Source organism: Colletotrichum aenigma (genome assembly GCF_013390185.1).
Source record: "Colletotrichum aenigma strain Cg56 chromosome Unknown KSG_Cg56_contig01, whole genome shotgun sequence".
NCBI lineage: Eukaryota > Fungi > Ascomycota > Sordariomycetes > Glomerellales > Glomerellaceae > Colletotrichum > Colletotrichum aenigma.
In genome coordinates this window covers 2,549,280-2,563,613 of record NW_023500907.1, presented here as the reverse complement: position 1 = coordinate 2,563,613, position 14,334 = coordinate 2,549,280, and the positions used below count along the sequence as shown (strand labels likewise).

The window sequence follows — 14,334 nt, the reverse complement described above, 5'->3', positions numbered from 1 at the left end:
CACACAGTTCTCGGCGCCTCTGGAGCGAGTACCCCGCAGTCCGTTCATTCCTCATGGCCTAAAGATTACGGGTGGGCTTTGCCGATGGGAATCGTAAGCGGGTTCATGGCACTAGGGATCCAGCAATCCGTGAGCTAATGGCCTTGATCACGGGGTGCGCCTCGCGCAGTGGGATGCCCGCGCGGAGGCTTGTCGCTCGGGGTTGGACTTACGACGCGCCGCCGTCGACAACCAGGTTTGCTCCCGTGATATAGGAGCTGAAGCCCGATGCGAGGAATCCGGCTACTCGTGCCACTTCTTGTGGATTGCCTGGCCTTTCCAGACCTATGGTGGCCTTTGAAGCCTGCGGAGCCTCAGTCATTAGTTGTTATGTTGACATCAGGATGTCAACTCACTTCTTGGGTCTGGAGGCTTGCAGGGGGGAACTGGGAGTTCATCCCCTTGAGATCGATCTGTCAAATTCGTCAGCACATTCTTGTCGACCACAAAGTGCCCATTCGTACCCCGTTCAAGTCCAAGCCAATGTCAATCTGACCCGGTGAGATGCAGTTGATTCTCACTCCTGTGCCTTTCAAGACCGCAACACCAGCCTTCACGACACCGAGCGCAGCATGGCTGGCCACCACGTAAGCAGGCCCCCAGCAGCCGCCGTACGTTGACGCCACGCTGCCGATGACGATGATGCTGCCGTACTTTTGCGTCTTGGGCGCGGCGTTGGGGTACGACTTCTTCTCTGTGAGCTTGGCCATGGCCGCAGGCGCGTATTTAAGCGCAAAGAACGGTGCTATCGAATGCGCCTCGAGGCAGCGTTGCAGGTCTGCCGGTGTTGTCTCGGTGATGGATGGCGGACCCAGCAGGCCGGCCGATGACACCCATATATCGAGACGCCCAAAGTTGTTCAGTAACTCGTCAATAAGAACGAGCGTCTCTTCTTCCTTGGCTACGTCAAAGGGGTAAGGGATGATTTTCGTGTTTGGGTGCTCGATGTGGACCTTGTCAACCAAAGGCTTGAAGCTTTCATCGCTGGCCGCCTTGTCGCATGCTGGATAATGTCAGCCCAAGATAAACCATTGCCGTGAAGAGATCTCAAATTGTTAGACTGACCGTATATGGAAGCGGCGCCATGTGCTGCTCTCGCGCGTTAGGGCTACTTATGAGTGATATGATGGCATAGGTGTTGGGAAATCATACCGGCCAGTTCCTCAATGATAGCCTGCCCAACGGGCTGGGCGGCGCCAGTTACGACGCAAACAAATCCGTACTGATCTAAAATGAATCTTCTTCGACGCCAGATAAAATTGCATTTGACTCACGAGCTTGCCATCGGCACGGTAAGGGCTGAAATCAATGGTGGTATCCATGTTATGTGTAGTCGCCAATCATGGAGGTACAACAGTCTGGACAGAATCAACTGGGAAACGACTCGCGAAAAGTCAATGCTGGGTCATGTAAATGTTCATTGACGGCCATGATGCTAGATGTAATGGGGAGAGTCGCATATCTTCTCACGTCCAAACCATTTATTCTGGTGGTCTGGGCCCGTGGATGGGCTGATGCCGTCACCTCCACGCCAGACGTAAACCAGCCGAAAGATGCTTCTCCGAGGGGCATCAACACCCCGATCACGGAGGCGCACAACAACCAATACATCTATCTCAAGCCTCGATAAGAGATAAGACATGAGCGCATGAAGTACGTATCCTGGCTGCTCCATTTTGTTTTCTCTCTCTTGCTTCAATGTGTACTAAAAGCCAGTCGCAAGCACACGCCAAAACGCGCCATGTCACGACATGGGAATTAGGCCCAGCAGCACATAGGAATGTGGTGGTTTTCCCTGGTGGACGGCCCGCCGCGGGGGTGGGTAACTGCTCGGTCTGTCATTCATATTGGGCTTACGTGATTGGTTGCCAACGAAGCCTGAAGAATGGATGATTTGCCCCGCCATCTCAATTCGACATCATATCGCCGCACCTGTTAAGGCTCGTTCCGACAGAGTCATTTCTTGAGATGCCATAACCCATACCTAGGCCGAGTCGGCATATCCTTGACAAGGTTTCTTTCCATTTGATGCAGTAGGTTCGCAGTCATGACCCCAAATCTGTGGTGAATGAGGAGACAATTGCCAGCATGGACAATGCCCGTTGCGCTCGCAGAGTCTGCAACCAATTCATTCAATGACGGTAGCTTCATGTACTAGGACATGATACAGGACCCCTGCCCAGTCTTCCATGGTTGAGATTGTTCGGCAGGTGTAAATATGGCTTTCTTTCTGGTAATCTGAGCACTGACGGCATTTGACACGACGGTTCCTGACCGTTCTTCCCAGCGTCATACCGTCCCTCGGACGACAACCGTCTGAGCGTCGTGAGATACGCGCCGCTTGCAGATGGCGACGAGATCAGAGAATAAACACTAGATCAAAGAGATCAGCGAACAGGAGGGTTACATGTCCGCCCCACGCAACCAATGCGGGACGCCCTGCCTTGGGGTGTGAGTTGGGTCAAGGGGACATGACAGCAAGGGGATTCGTTTCGCAAAGAGAATTGACACGTTGAATAGCCCAACGTCAAAGAAGACAAGAGACAGCAGAGAGCGTTGAAGGTTAAACCGATGTCGTGGGGGTCCCGCTATTGCTTTGCAGCAGTTTCGGGTGGTCCCTTCAGACAGTTGATTAACCGGGTTGAAACGTGAACCTGAAGGCACGTATTCGCTTGGCGGTTTGCTGGCACATTTCTAGCTTCGAGGCGCCATTGAATCCTGACCAGAGGTACTAACGGGTAGCCTGGCGGTCCTTTCGTCTGCCGACGTTTGATACCGAACAACCATTGGGTTCCGTGTTCCGTGGCATCCTATCGCCGACAGGAATAAAGTCCGTGGGTGAAGCACTGGCACCCAGGAAGGCGTGGATAACGATGACGGATGAGAAATCCAGACCCGCTTAGCTAAGACTTGATCGGGGAGTGGGGAAGAGAGTTCTGCTCAAAATTGTTAGAGGGGTACTTTGGATGCATGGGATAAGAATAGCCTCTGCGGCGGGTTAGGGGAGGACATTCAGGCTGGACGCAGCGAGCGATTGCGCGGTGAAAGACCCTTCAGGACGCAGGAGCCTGGATTTTGCCTGCCTCCCAGGCGGATGGTTGCCTGCCCAGAGGGTGCCGCGGCAGGTCCAACAGCGCCTAGCACCCAAAGGTAGGTTACGGCGCAGCTGGAGCATGGCAAGCAGATCAGGGTGCTCCTCGGGTTTGCTGGAGGGTCGTTGGAGGGTTGTTGGACCCCTCGGACCGGATCTGGCAGGACGGTGCAGGTATTGCATCATCAGCACCGCCACTGTGGCTCAAAAACATTCTACACCTTTCCATGGGATTCAGATTGGGGCCCTTTGGGCGCGGGAAATGCGCAAGGCGACCCGCACTCGCAGCCTGCTTTCTCCCTTTATTTTGAAAAATCCAATGTCCCGTCACTAGCGTAGCCGGTCCATTCAGCCCAGGTAGATTTCCACCCTTTTCGCTCCCCGCCACGAATTGCATCAATAATTGCCTGCCCCCAGCCCGGCCTCGACCTTCCTCAATCTTTTTCAACTTTTCTCGCTGCAACATCTCTTTCCCGTTTACCAGATACCCCGTTGCGCAGACGACTTTGTGCCAACCATTCTCAGAAGGTATGTGTGCAACTTCTCTCTCGTTTGCTTTCCGCCGGCGCAAACCTCAAGGTGAAGGCGAGGTGGCGGATACACTTTCTCTGTTCGCCCTGGTCAGCCAGCCTTAACCTGCGATTCCTGCTGCGCCCAACACCGAGGCCTCCTTCCTGCGCAAACCCTTCTCCCTACAAATTGCACAGGCAGAGCAAGTCCGATGACCAGAGGCCACGAAACTTACAAAACTCTGGCTGTTCGTTTTCGCTGACAGGCTCCGACTCCGCAGGCCCCTCCAAGGACCCTTACCCCCCAAATCCCGATTTCAGCGCCAAGGTTTTAGATAAGGATTACTGTACCGACATACACCATGGTCAAGGAAACGAAGCTCTACGACACCCTCGGCGTATGTTCCCACGGCATATTATTTGTATGGTCGTTCGGGAAGTATTAACGTGGGAGACAGGTGGCGCCGACTGCGACTGAGACGGAACTGAAGAAGGCCTACAAGACGAATGCCCTGAAGTACCACCCTGGTATGTGAATCGAGTTGCGCTGTTCTGCCAGGAGCTTGCTGACGGACTGCAAACAGACAAGAACGCCCACAACCCCGAGGCTGAAGAGAAGTTCAAGGAGGTCTCCCACGCCTACGAGATCCTTTCCGATTCCCAGAAGCGTCAGATCTACGACCAATATGGCGAGGCCGGTCTTGAGGGTGGTGCCGGCGGCGGTGGTGGTATGGCTGCCGAGGACCTGTTCGCTCAGTTCTTCGGCGGTGGCAGCTTCGGCGGTGGCCTCGGCGGCATGTTCGGCGGCGGTGGTATGCCCAACCGCGGTCCCCCCAAGGCCCGCACCATTCACCACACTCACAAGGTCTCTCTCGAGGACGTCTACCGTGGCAAGATCTCCAAGCTTGCCCTTCAGCGCTCCATCATTTGCCCCAAGTGCGAAGGTCGCGGTGGAAAGGACGGCGCCGTTAAGCGCTGCGCCGGCTGTGACGGCCACGGCATGAAGACCATGATGAGGCAGATGGGTCCCATGATCCAGCGCTTCCAGACCGTCTGCCCCGACTGCAATGGCGAGGGTGAGACCATCAAGGACAAGGACCGCTGCAAGCAGTGCAACGGCAAGAAGACAATCGTCGACCGCAAGGTTCTCCACGTTCACGTCGACCGCGGTGTTAGGAGCGGTACCAAGGTTGAGTTCCGTGGTGAGGGTGACCAGGCCCCTGGCATCCAGGCCGGTGACGTCGTTTTCGAGATTGAGCAGAAGCCCCACCCCCGCTTCACCCGTAAGGAAGACGACCTCCTCTACCAGTGTGAGATCGAGCTGGTCACTGCTCTGGCTGGTGGAACCATCTACATTGAGCACCTCGACGACAGGTGGCTCAGCATTGAGATCCTGCCCGGTGAAGCTATTGCGCCTGGTATGTTTTACCATCCCGTCGTTTTCCATACGGACCAACTAATAACCTGTAGATGCTGTCAAGATGGTTCGTGGCCAGGGTATGCCTTCTCCGAGACACCACGACTTCGGAAACCTGTACATCCAGTTCAGCGTCAAGTTCCCTGAGAAGAACTGGACCGACGACCCGACGGCCTTCGAGGCTCTCCAGAAGCTCCTTCCCGCCCCGTCTCTGCAGACCGTGCCTCCTCCTGAGGCCATGACCGAGCCTGCCGACCTCGAGGATCTGGACAACAGCGCACAGGCTAAGGTCTTTGGCGGCGCTGGCTCGATGGACGAGGATGACGAGGATGGTCCCCACGGCGCCGAGCGCGTGCAGTGCGCTTCCCAGTAGACGACATAACTTCTGACGATATTTGACATTACGAGCATCTTCGGCGTGTTGGGGAAGGGGGCGTGGATCGAGGCAGTTCTTCACATCTGTTCTATGGAACGGAAATGCATATTTTCCCAGTCACGAATGGATGGAAACGGTTGCATGGAAATGGTAAAGAGAGGCCTGCCATTCGGCGGCTGCATGTGGGAAGAGGCAGCAGATGACTGGACGCCTCGACTAGATGCGCTGAGTCGGTTCGTCGAGAATGAAGGCTGGATTCCGATGGACCAGCACAGTACAGGGATTTCTGGTCCAGCGCTTGCGTGTTAAAAACATCATTTGGCTTCTTTGCTCGACGGACATCGAGACTTGGTAGGAAGGCGTTCACGGTTTCACGGTCATAGAGGATAATCCGTTGAATCGATTTGATGATACACATGTTTTTGTTTTTGTCTACTTTGAAGATGTGACTATGATGCTTCCTGTGGCTGCTCTGGCTGCTCAGCCTGCTCAGCTTCCTCGCCTTCCTCACCCTGCTCGTCGTTCTTCTTGCGCAAATCTCCAATGTTGTACAGCAGCTTGCGTACTTGCTCCTGGGTCAGATCAAACTCGTTCTCCGTCAAGCTCGCGTCCTGGGGTACGAAGTCTTGCGTTGTTGAGAAGGCAGCGCCGGTCCACTTGTAAGACACGAGGCCGTGTTCATTAGTGCTTGGCTCCGCCGGGTCAATCGTGACGAGGATTGTACTCAGAGGACTATCGCTGGAGATGGGGGCAACGTGTAGAGGGTTGCCTGGGAGAGAGACTGTCTGTACGTGGGACAGAGTGTTTTGTTCTGAGACACGGAGCACGAAGATTGCAGGGACACTAAGTGACAGGTCAGTGTGAGCACTTCAAGACATGGCGAGCAGAGACGTACCCTTCACAGACCACCAAAACAACGGGCACCGGCAGACCATTGGCGAGGACAGTGGCAGACAGGAGCTGGGAGACCGCGACCTTGGCAGCCTCCTGTTCGACCTGGCGAACCTGCTCCAAGATGTCGAACTTGGACAAGATATTGCCGGCCTCCCAGTCCCATACGAACAGCTCACTGTCTCCACCTCCCGAGACGAGAACGTCTTGACTGGGGAGAGTCAGGGCGCTGACGAAGTTGGTGTGGCCAAGACAGAAACCCTCGATAATGTGGGCGTGGGGCATGTAGCGCGAGACACGAATATGCTCATCGCGGTCCGCGGTGATGATATACCGGCGGGATCCCTTCTCGGCGAGCGTCATGGCGGTGAGCATAGAGACGTGGCCAAGCAGGAGGGTGTGCTCGAAGGTCGGATCCTCCTTGGGGGCGTCGCGCTTCGACTTGTTCATCTCACGCTGCTGGTTCTTGAGGGCGCGGAGGTTGGCTTTGGAGTGCACAGTGAAGTTGCTGGCTTCAGGCTTGAAGGGCTGGGCCTCTGACGCTTGGGTTGCCGGCCCGGCGGGCTCCTCGGGAGCATCAGTGGAAGCAGGCTTATCAGAGGGGATAAGGGGCAGGGAGAAGACATCGCCAAACTTGTCTGCGCTCAGGATCGTCTCGTCGTCTGGGCAGATGAGGACGGAGCAGGGGCGTTTAGGCATTGTCCTTTACATGTGTTAAAGTCTATTTCACCCAGGAAACGGGAGACGAGGGCTGACATACCTCTGGCTCAGCTCTTTCAAGCCGCCCTTGCCGTCGTGCTCGAGTACCCACAGGCCCTTGTCATGACCTGAGATGGCAAGCAAGTGACTGCCGGTGCTGGTTGTTGTCATGAGTGTGATGACGGGCTGGTCCGGAACTCGCGCAAAGCGATTGCTCTGCTGCTGATGTTGGGCCTTGTTGCCCTTGTTTCCCTTCCTCCTGTCCTTTTTGCCCTTCTTCTCGTTTTCGTTCTGCTGCTGCTGCTGATCCTCGGCCTGCTTCTGAGGTTCGTCCACAACCATGGCATCGCCGTCCTTGACCTCATCCTCCTTCTCAACCCTCTGGCGCTTGGCTGGTGGGCCATCTTCATCGTTGGTCGGGGAAGCAGGTGTGGGAACTCCTGAGCTCACTTCGATCTCAACCTTTGCTGCGGCGTTGGCGGCCGAGGCAGCTGCGACCTTTTCGACGTCGGGGTGCTTCCATGTTGAGATGTGAGAGCCGTCTTGCAGGCTGAAGGAGTGAATCTTGCCGCCCCTGGCAGCAAAGATGACGTCGCCGCAGGGCTGGACAAAGTTGTACGGTATCTTCATCGTCATTACGGGTTGCTGGAAGTTGAGTAGGCTCAATTAGATCAATTGAGCTTGTCTACAACAGGAACTGAGGTCAGAATAGGACTTTCACTGAAGAACTCATCGGCCATCTGAAATGCGCCCCACTATGGAAGTGAAAAAAAAGATACTTCTAGCATGTATCTTTTTTCTCAAAAGCTTGGACCACCATACCCTGCAGCAGCAGATGCTTGACCCTCTCACTTCAGACCTGCAACCCCCGGCCGCCCGTTGGTTGCCCTAAGGTCCAGCGGAATTGGCTGGCTCGTCGGCCCCCGGTGGGTCCACACATTTTCGCGAAGCAGCAGAGAGCAAAAACCTTTTTGCTTCGTGGAGGTTCTTTTTTCTTTCTTGCTACATCACCAATTTGATACCCCAATTTCCCATCAACCAACAAGGAACAAATTCATTTGCCCTTAAACATCCTGCCTTCATAAAATAAGAAGATATGGGGGGCAAATCTGCGAACAAGGCCGGCTACTTCGACAAGCTCAAGGGCTTGCTCGAGGAGTACAAGTCCATCTTCATCGTCTCCGTCGACAATGTCTCGTCTCAGCAGATGCACGAGATCAGACAGTCCCTCCGTGGTGAGGGTGTCGTCCTGATGGGCAAGAACACCATGGTACGTTTTCTCGGGGAGCCAATGGCGAGTCAACCATCGCGCGACACGATGCTAACAAATATTCCAGGTTCGCCGTGCCCTCAAGACCTTCATCCCCGATGCCCCCGAGTACGAGCGTCTGCTCCCCTTCGTCAAGGGCAACGTCGGTTTCGTCTTCACCAACGGTGACCTCAAGGACATCCGTGACAAGATCCTCGCCAACAAGGTCGCCGCCCCTGCCCGTGCCGGTGCCGTCGCTCCCTCCGACGTCTGGATTCCCGCTGGCAACACCGGCATGGAGCCCGGAAAGACCTCTTTCTTCCAGGCCCTCGGTGTCCCCACCAAGATTGCCCGTGGTACCATTGAAATCGTTTCGGACCTGAAGCTCGTTGAGGCCAACACCAAGGTCGGCCCCTCCGAGGCTACCCTCCTTAACATGCTCAACATCTCTCCCTTCACCTACGGTATGGGCGTCGCTCAGGTCTACGACCAGGGCAACACCTTCCCCTCCGAGGTTCTCGACATCTCCGAGGACCAGCTCCTCAAGGCCTTCGGCGGTGCTATTGCCACCATCGCCGCTGTCTCCCTGGCCATCAACTTCCCCACCCTTCCCTCCGTCATCCACTCCTTCTTCAACGGCTACAAGAACGTTCTCGCTGTCGCCATCGAGACCGAGATCAGCTGGCCCGAGATCGAGGAGCTCAAGGACCGCATCGCCAACCCCGATGCCTACGCCTCTGCCGCCCCTGTCGCCGCTGCCGGTGGCGCCGCTGCTGAGGAGGAGACCAAGGCTGAGTCCGAGAAGGACGAGGAGTCTGACGAGGATGGTGGCTTCGGCGGTCTCTTGTATGTTTTCTCCCTACCCCTTTCCAGTGATGTGTTGCAGTGTTTGCTAACTTCTTTCCCAGCGACTAAATGCTCTGACGGGAAATCGGTGTTACGACGGCTTCTATCTGGGTTACGACTGGGTTTACGACGACATGTCGATCTAAAGCACGGCTACATAGATGGGTTGCCAGTCAATTAAGCACATCGCATTTGACGGCAAGACTGGCTCATGACTGATGAAATGGTGAACGTGACATGCTTGAAGCATGCTCGTTTCAAAGTCCAAAAGGTTAGTTTCCACTCCTATCTCACTTTTACTCACCCACCTGCGTCCTATGATTATATAAACGTTCAAGAGCTTTTTAACCCTGAATCTTTCTTGATGACACACACATCACCACCCTATGAGGATGCTTTACAAATCTTTTTCTCGTTCAGCCTACTTTTTACTGGGTATCATGGCTAACGTACACAGTCGCAGGTCCTACAATACAAGTGCTGCCCTATCCAGTGTGTCCCCTTTTGCTTCGTTGCCCGTGTGTATGAGTGATTGTACAAGATGAGATTCTTAGTGACCGAGCACTTGCTTGGCGATTTTGATAGCCGGCTCCGGCAAATCAGCCAGCCGCGCAACTTTCAGAGCATGGCTCTGTCGGTTGACGCCCTTCTGTAGCCTATGAATATAGACAAATCCTCCATCTTCATCCTCCTCTACGTCCGTGCAATACGTGTCCACGCCTCCTTTCTGTAAGAGCCCCTCGGCCTCGGTCAGGTCTGCCACCTTGTGAAAATGCGTCGCAAACAGCGCCCGGCATTGGTTGATTGTGACCAGATGGTGCAAGCAAGCGTACGCGACCGCCGTGCCGTCTTCGGGCGTCGTTCCCCTGCCGATCTCGTCCATGATGACGAACGACCGCGGCGTGGCGTTGCGGAGAATCTGTGCCGTCTCCATCATCTCCACCATGAAGGTGCTCTGGTCCCGGTACAGGTTATCCGCCGAGCCCACACGGCTGAAGATGGCGTCCACGATGCCCATCTCCGCATAGTCCGCGGGCACGTAGCAGCCGATCTGCGCGAGTATCGTGATGAGGGCGTTCTGCCGCAGGAACGTGCTCTTGCCGGCCATGTTGGGGCCCGTGATCAGCCACAGCTTCCCGGCCGAAGGACCGCCCACGAGACAGTCGTTCCGGACGAAGCTGCGCCCTTGCTCGTGTAGGCCGCCCTCAACCGTAGGATGTCTGCCGCCGATGATGGTGTGCGCCGACGAGTTATTGAGCAGCGGCCGCGTCAGCCCCTGCTCCTCGGCGAGCTTGGCGAACGATGTTGCAATGTCGAGCTCGTCCAGCACGGCGGCGTTGCGGCGCAGCTTGACGAGGTTCAAGACGACGGCGGCGCGGAGGGCGTGGAAGACGCGCTGCTCTTCGGTGCGGATGCTGTGCCGGGCCTGTTCGAGCTGCTGGCCGAGATGGGTCCACTCGGGCTCGTGGAACGAACGTGTCGAGCGGCTCGCGCTGAGGGCTTTGATGTCGGCGGAGACGGAGCGGGCATCTTTGCCTTTGATGTGGCAGAAGTGGCCGAGAGCGGGGCTCCAGCGAAGGGTCAATGAAGTGGCGCCGTGGTGTTCGCGGAGGTCTTCCGTGAGTGTTTCCTTCTTGGCGTGAAGAGTGGCCAGATCGTTGTGGAGTTCGCGGAGGAGTTTGCTGGCGTTCGGCTTCATGATCCACGTCTCGTTGTCGTCGGCGTACGCCTCCCGCACAGAGGTCGCGCGTTTCTTCTTGGCAGTCGCAGCAGCACCCTTTGGCAGGGCGTCGGCGTCTTCTTGTGAGCCTTCCGTGCTCACGATTTCCTGCGCGAGAGACATCATCTGTCCTGCCTGGCTCTCTTCGATCTGATGTTGATGGATGATGCCTTCTTCGTCGATGGCTTCCTTGATGCGACGTGCCATAGTCAAGGGCTTCTTCAGGTCGAGTCGAGAGCTCATCCGCGATAGGCATGCGAACTCGTCGGACGCTGCTAGAAGCAGCTGCTTGATGCTGTCAGTGGCCTGAGTGGTGTTGGCCAGGGCTACCAGGTCGTCCGGGTCTCCTCGGCCAAGCGCAAACTTCTGCACAAGCCGCTGGGAATCGTGGCTGCGGCGGAGCAGTACAACCACAGCGTCCCGCAAGTCCGGGTCTTCGATGAATCGTGCGACGAGATCCTGCCTCAGCTTGATGACCTCGAGGGATGTTGACGGGGCACTGAGCCAATCATTGAGCAGTCGAGCACCGCTCTTCGTGACAGTCCGCCGGATGGCGTGTAACAGGCTACCGCGGAAGTTCGCATCTCTGATGGTCTGTTTAATTTCCAGGGAGCGCATGCTGTTCTTGTCTATGGTCATGATTTGCATGTTCTCATGACGCTGCGGCGGCTGCAGCTTCATGCTTAGCCCCAGTAGCCGCTCCTTGACGTAGTGGAGGAGCAGACTCCCCGCCATCACCTCATCGTCAGTGAAAGCGTCCCGGACAGGCTGCGGAATTTCAGACTCGAGCATGGGTGTCCAATCAGAAAGACGCCTTATTTCGCCGAACGGGCTATACGTGACCAGGTGCCGGTCCTCAGCCAGTATGGAAAACAGCCCATGGCCGGTTTGGGTCTGGAACTCGCTGTCTAAGACGACCTCTCTGGGGTATACTCTCGACAAGATCGAGGGCAGCGCTGTGAGATCGGAAGCCTGAGTGTAAAATTGGCCGGTGGACAGGTCCAACCACGCGAGGCCCAGTGGTAGTGGTTCGGCAGGGTCACCAGCTGCCGGAGTCAGACTCCGGTCAGCGGCTGAATGGGTCGAGTCTTCCCCCTCGCTTCCTGACTGGGCCGCGGCCGTATGGGCATGGACAGCCAGCACATAGTTGTTCGCATATGGATCCATGAAATTCTCATCAATGAGAGTTCCTGGCGTGATAATACGAGCAACTTTGCGATCGTGCATCAGCCCACCAGACTTAATCTTCTCGGGCGCCTTGTTAGGGAACTCTTCAGCAATGGCGACGTAGCGATTCAGGTCCTGGACCAGGATCTTGAGGAAACGGTCCAGCTGGAAGAAAGGGAAACCGGCCTAGCCATCACATATCAGACTTGAGGAGGATACGAGCACGGCGTTGAACAAAAGTGAGAAAGATTTACCATGGAAACGGGGCCCGCATTCGTCTTTTTCTGGGCGACCTTCAGGTTGAGCAAGGGACCAAGCTCCTCGGCGTGCTCAAAGTACAGCTCGTAGAAGCCACCAACACGCGTCAGTAGCACGCAGTTGTCGAACTTTTGCATGTTTTGACGAGCCTGCAGCACCACGGTTGGATAGGCCGGTGCCTCATCTTGCGTGGGACAGGGATCTAACGGCAGCAGCAGTCCCTGGGGTAGATCGTCAAGCTTCACGGTTGACGTTGTCTTCTTGCCCCTGGCAAAGACACCAGCAGGCGAGTGCCAGGACGGCATTCCCACAACCCCAACCTCTTGGCCGAAACCCCATCGATAGCCATTGCGGCGCAGGCGGAGAGATGCGGGGATAGACAATCGGGAGGCAGTCAGTAACGGGGGCACCAGGTCATGACAGGCGAGTGTGGTGAGTGATCGGGCCAACATGTGAGCATATCATCAATATGAGCTGTTCGGGAGTGACGTCGGTTCAGGCGTTTGTCCGATTCGGCACAAGAGGAATAGCCCTAAGAAGGTAAGGGTGAAGGGCCTGGGCGCGGCGAGGAATGTGGTGTTGTGACGTTCGGCGGAGGGAAATGATGAGATAATGAGCCAGGTGGAGGGCGGGCGCCGGGGTTGGTTCAGCTGGACGCGAATCATGCGAGCGGCGTTGTAGTCGTAGAACATCGCGAGATTTTTCGGGACCGTGGCCTCGAATCCGCCCGAATCGATCGGAGCCCATGGGGACCCATAGGGGGGATCTCGCTAGAGGGCGGACGCCTGACAGGCTGCTGCGAACTGTGCTGTGGGGCCGGTAGTCCAGGCGTCTGGGACCGTTCACCTCAGCATGTTTGCATCGCGGCTCTCGCCGGGCTGGGACAGGTCGCCAGGGGGTGGGGGCCTATGGAAAGCTTGGAACGGATCTAGGCACCTAGGCACGCTAGGTAGTATGGCATGGTAGGTATGGCTAGCGGAAGGGATGGGACGGCGTGGAACGGACATGGAGGGAGAAATGGCATGGTATGGTCGGGGCGGCGATAAAATTAGGCGACAACCCTGTACGGATGTGTGTCGAGTTGGCCCGAAGGCTTGGGGGAGATGCGACGGACCAAGATAGCAGCAAACGACACCGGCCGATGGTTTGTAAGTCGATGACTGTTCGCCGTACGTTAGGTCTTGTTATCGCCGAAACATCGCAAACCGGATGTAAGATGGAACTGGAGATGCGCGAGGCGGAGAAGAAACGGGGTTTATGGAGCAGGGCCACGATCGGAATTAGGGGTCTTCGTCTGTATCCGTTGCAATGCTCCGGCTGTCCTGTTCTGGGTGTGAGGAGTTGTTCAGATAAGGTAAATGATCCATAAGCAGCCCAGCAAGATTCGCTGTGAGTCTAAACAGATGGCAAACAAGAGAGAAGATTCGAGACAGTGTTGGTGCTTTTTCCGGGTACCTGCCTGGTGTGCATCATCGTCTTACGAGAGTCGGTTGCGTCTAGCGTCATTTATTTGGGCCAGTCGTACGTAGGAACGACAATCATGGACACCGTTGGTGCATTGTTGGGTCCAAACAACCAAGGGGACCACAGAAATGGAACGGAGCTGCAGGACCAAAGGACCGCGCTGTTGGAGGCTCGTCTGTAGATTCCATGTCAGTGAGATGTGTGTGTATGTGTGTGTGTTGGTGGTGGGGTCAAAGCACTGTGTCGAGACTGTATTTCCTCCCTCCTTCCACCGCCTTCGTTTGTAAATTGGGCCGCACCGCTACAGCAGTTTGGGTTGGGGGGGGAGGGGGGGGTTTGTTGCATAAACACAGTGTTTTGGACGGCAGCAGCGCCTAGATGACCACTAACACGCGGTCGACGTGCAGTAGGGGCAACCAGTTGGCAGCGAGGCAGGCCGTTGGCGCTGCTATGCGGGCGATGGTCGAATGATGTTACCGTCATGTTGAGATTGACAGGGCGGGGGTCGCATCATGGATGGCCATATCATGGCTCGCTAACCATTGTGATCAACGCACCGCTGGGCCCCCAAAAGGGGAACAGTCAGCCCGAGGGAGTGCTCCCAAATG

At 56.1% G+C, this 14,334-nt stretch overlaps 5 protein-coding genes across 5 annotated transcripts; 2 read left to right on the top strand and 3 right to left on the bottom strand.

The window, feature by feature from the left end:
* Positions 1–65: 65 nt before the first annotated feature.
* On the bottom strand, positions 66–1,361 carry TPRL2-1 (Tropinone reductase-like 2; the record flags this gene model as incomplete). The annotated part of the gene is made up of 7 exons (XM_037315954.1): positions 66–111; positions 213–343; positions 396–452; positions 504–1,042; positions 1,105–1,128; positions 1,192–1,261; positions 1,314–1,361. The coding sequence occupies 7 exons, from the start codon at positions 1,359–1,361 to the stop codon at positions 66–68; spliced, it is 915 nt and encodes a 304-aa protein (XP_037186347.1).
* A 2,640-nt stretch (positions 1,362–4,001) lies between these two features.
* Positions 4,002–5,429, top strand: mas5 (Mitochondrial protein import protein mas5; the record flags this gene model as incomplete). Its single annotated transcript, XM_037315953.1, has 4 exons — positions 4,002–4,037; positions 4,098–4,167; positions 4,224–5,057; positions 5,110–5,429. 4 exons carry the CDS (start codon positions 4,002–4,004, stop codon positions 5,427–5,429), a joined length of 1,260 nt encoding a protein of 419 aa, XP_037184808.1.
* A 452-nt stretch (positions 5,430–5,881) lies between these two features.
* trm82 (tRNA (guanine-N(7)-)-methyltransferase non-catalytic subunit trm82) lies at positions 5,882–7,658 on the bottom strand (the record flags this gene model as incomplete). Its single annotated transcript, XM_037315952.1, has 3 exons — positions 5,882–6,275; positions 6,328–7,026; positions 7,084–7,658. 3 exons carry the CDS (start codon positions 7,656–7,658, stop codon positions 5,882–5,884), a joined length of 1,668 nt encoding a protein of 555 aa, XP_037185205.1.
* Positions 7,659–8,118: 460 nt separating this feature from the next.
* p0 (60S acidic ribosomal protein P0) lies at positions 8,119–9,186 on the top strand (the record flags this gene model as incomplete). Its single annotated transcript, XM_037315951.1, has 3 exons — positions 8,119–8,292; positions 8,360–9,117; positions 9,180–9,186. The coding sequence occupies 3 exons, from the start codon at positions 8,119–8,121 to the stop codon at positions 9,184–9,186; spliced, it is 939 nt and encodes a 312-aa protein (XP_037186348.1).
* Positions 9,187–9,667: 481 nt separating this feature from the next.
* Positions 9,668–12,714, bottom strand: CGCA056_v000689 (MutS protein-like protein 1; the record flags this gene model as incomplete). The annotated part of the gene is made up of 2 exons (XM_037315950.1): positions 9,668–12,190; positions 12,259–12,714. The coding sequence occupies 2 exons, from the start codon at positions 12,712–12,714 to the stop codon at positions 9,668–9,670; spliced, it is 2,979 nt and encodes a 992-aa protein (XP_037185823.1).
* Between the last annotated feature and the right edge of the window lie 1,620 nt (positions 12,715–14,334).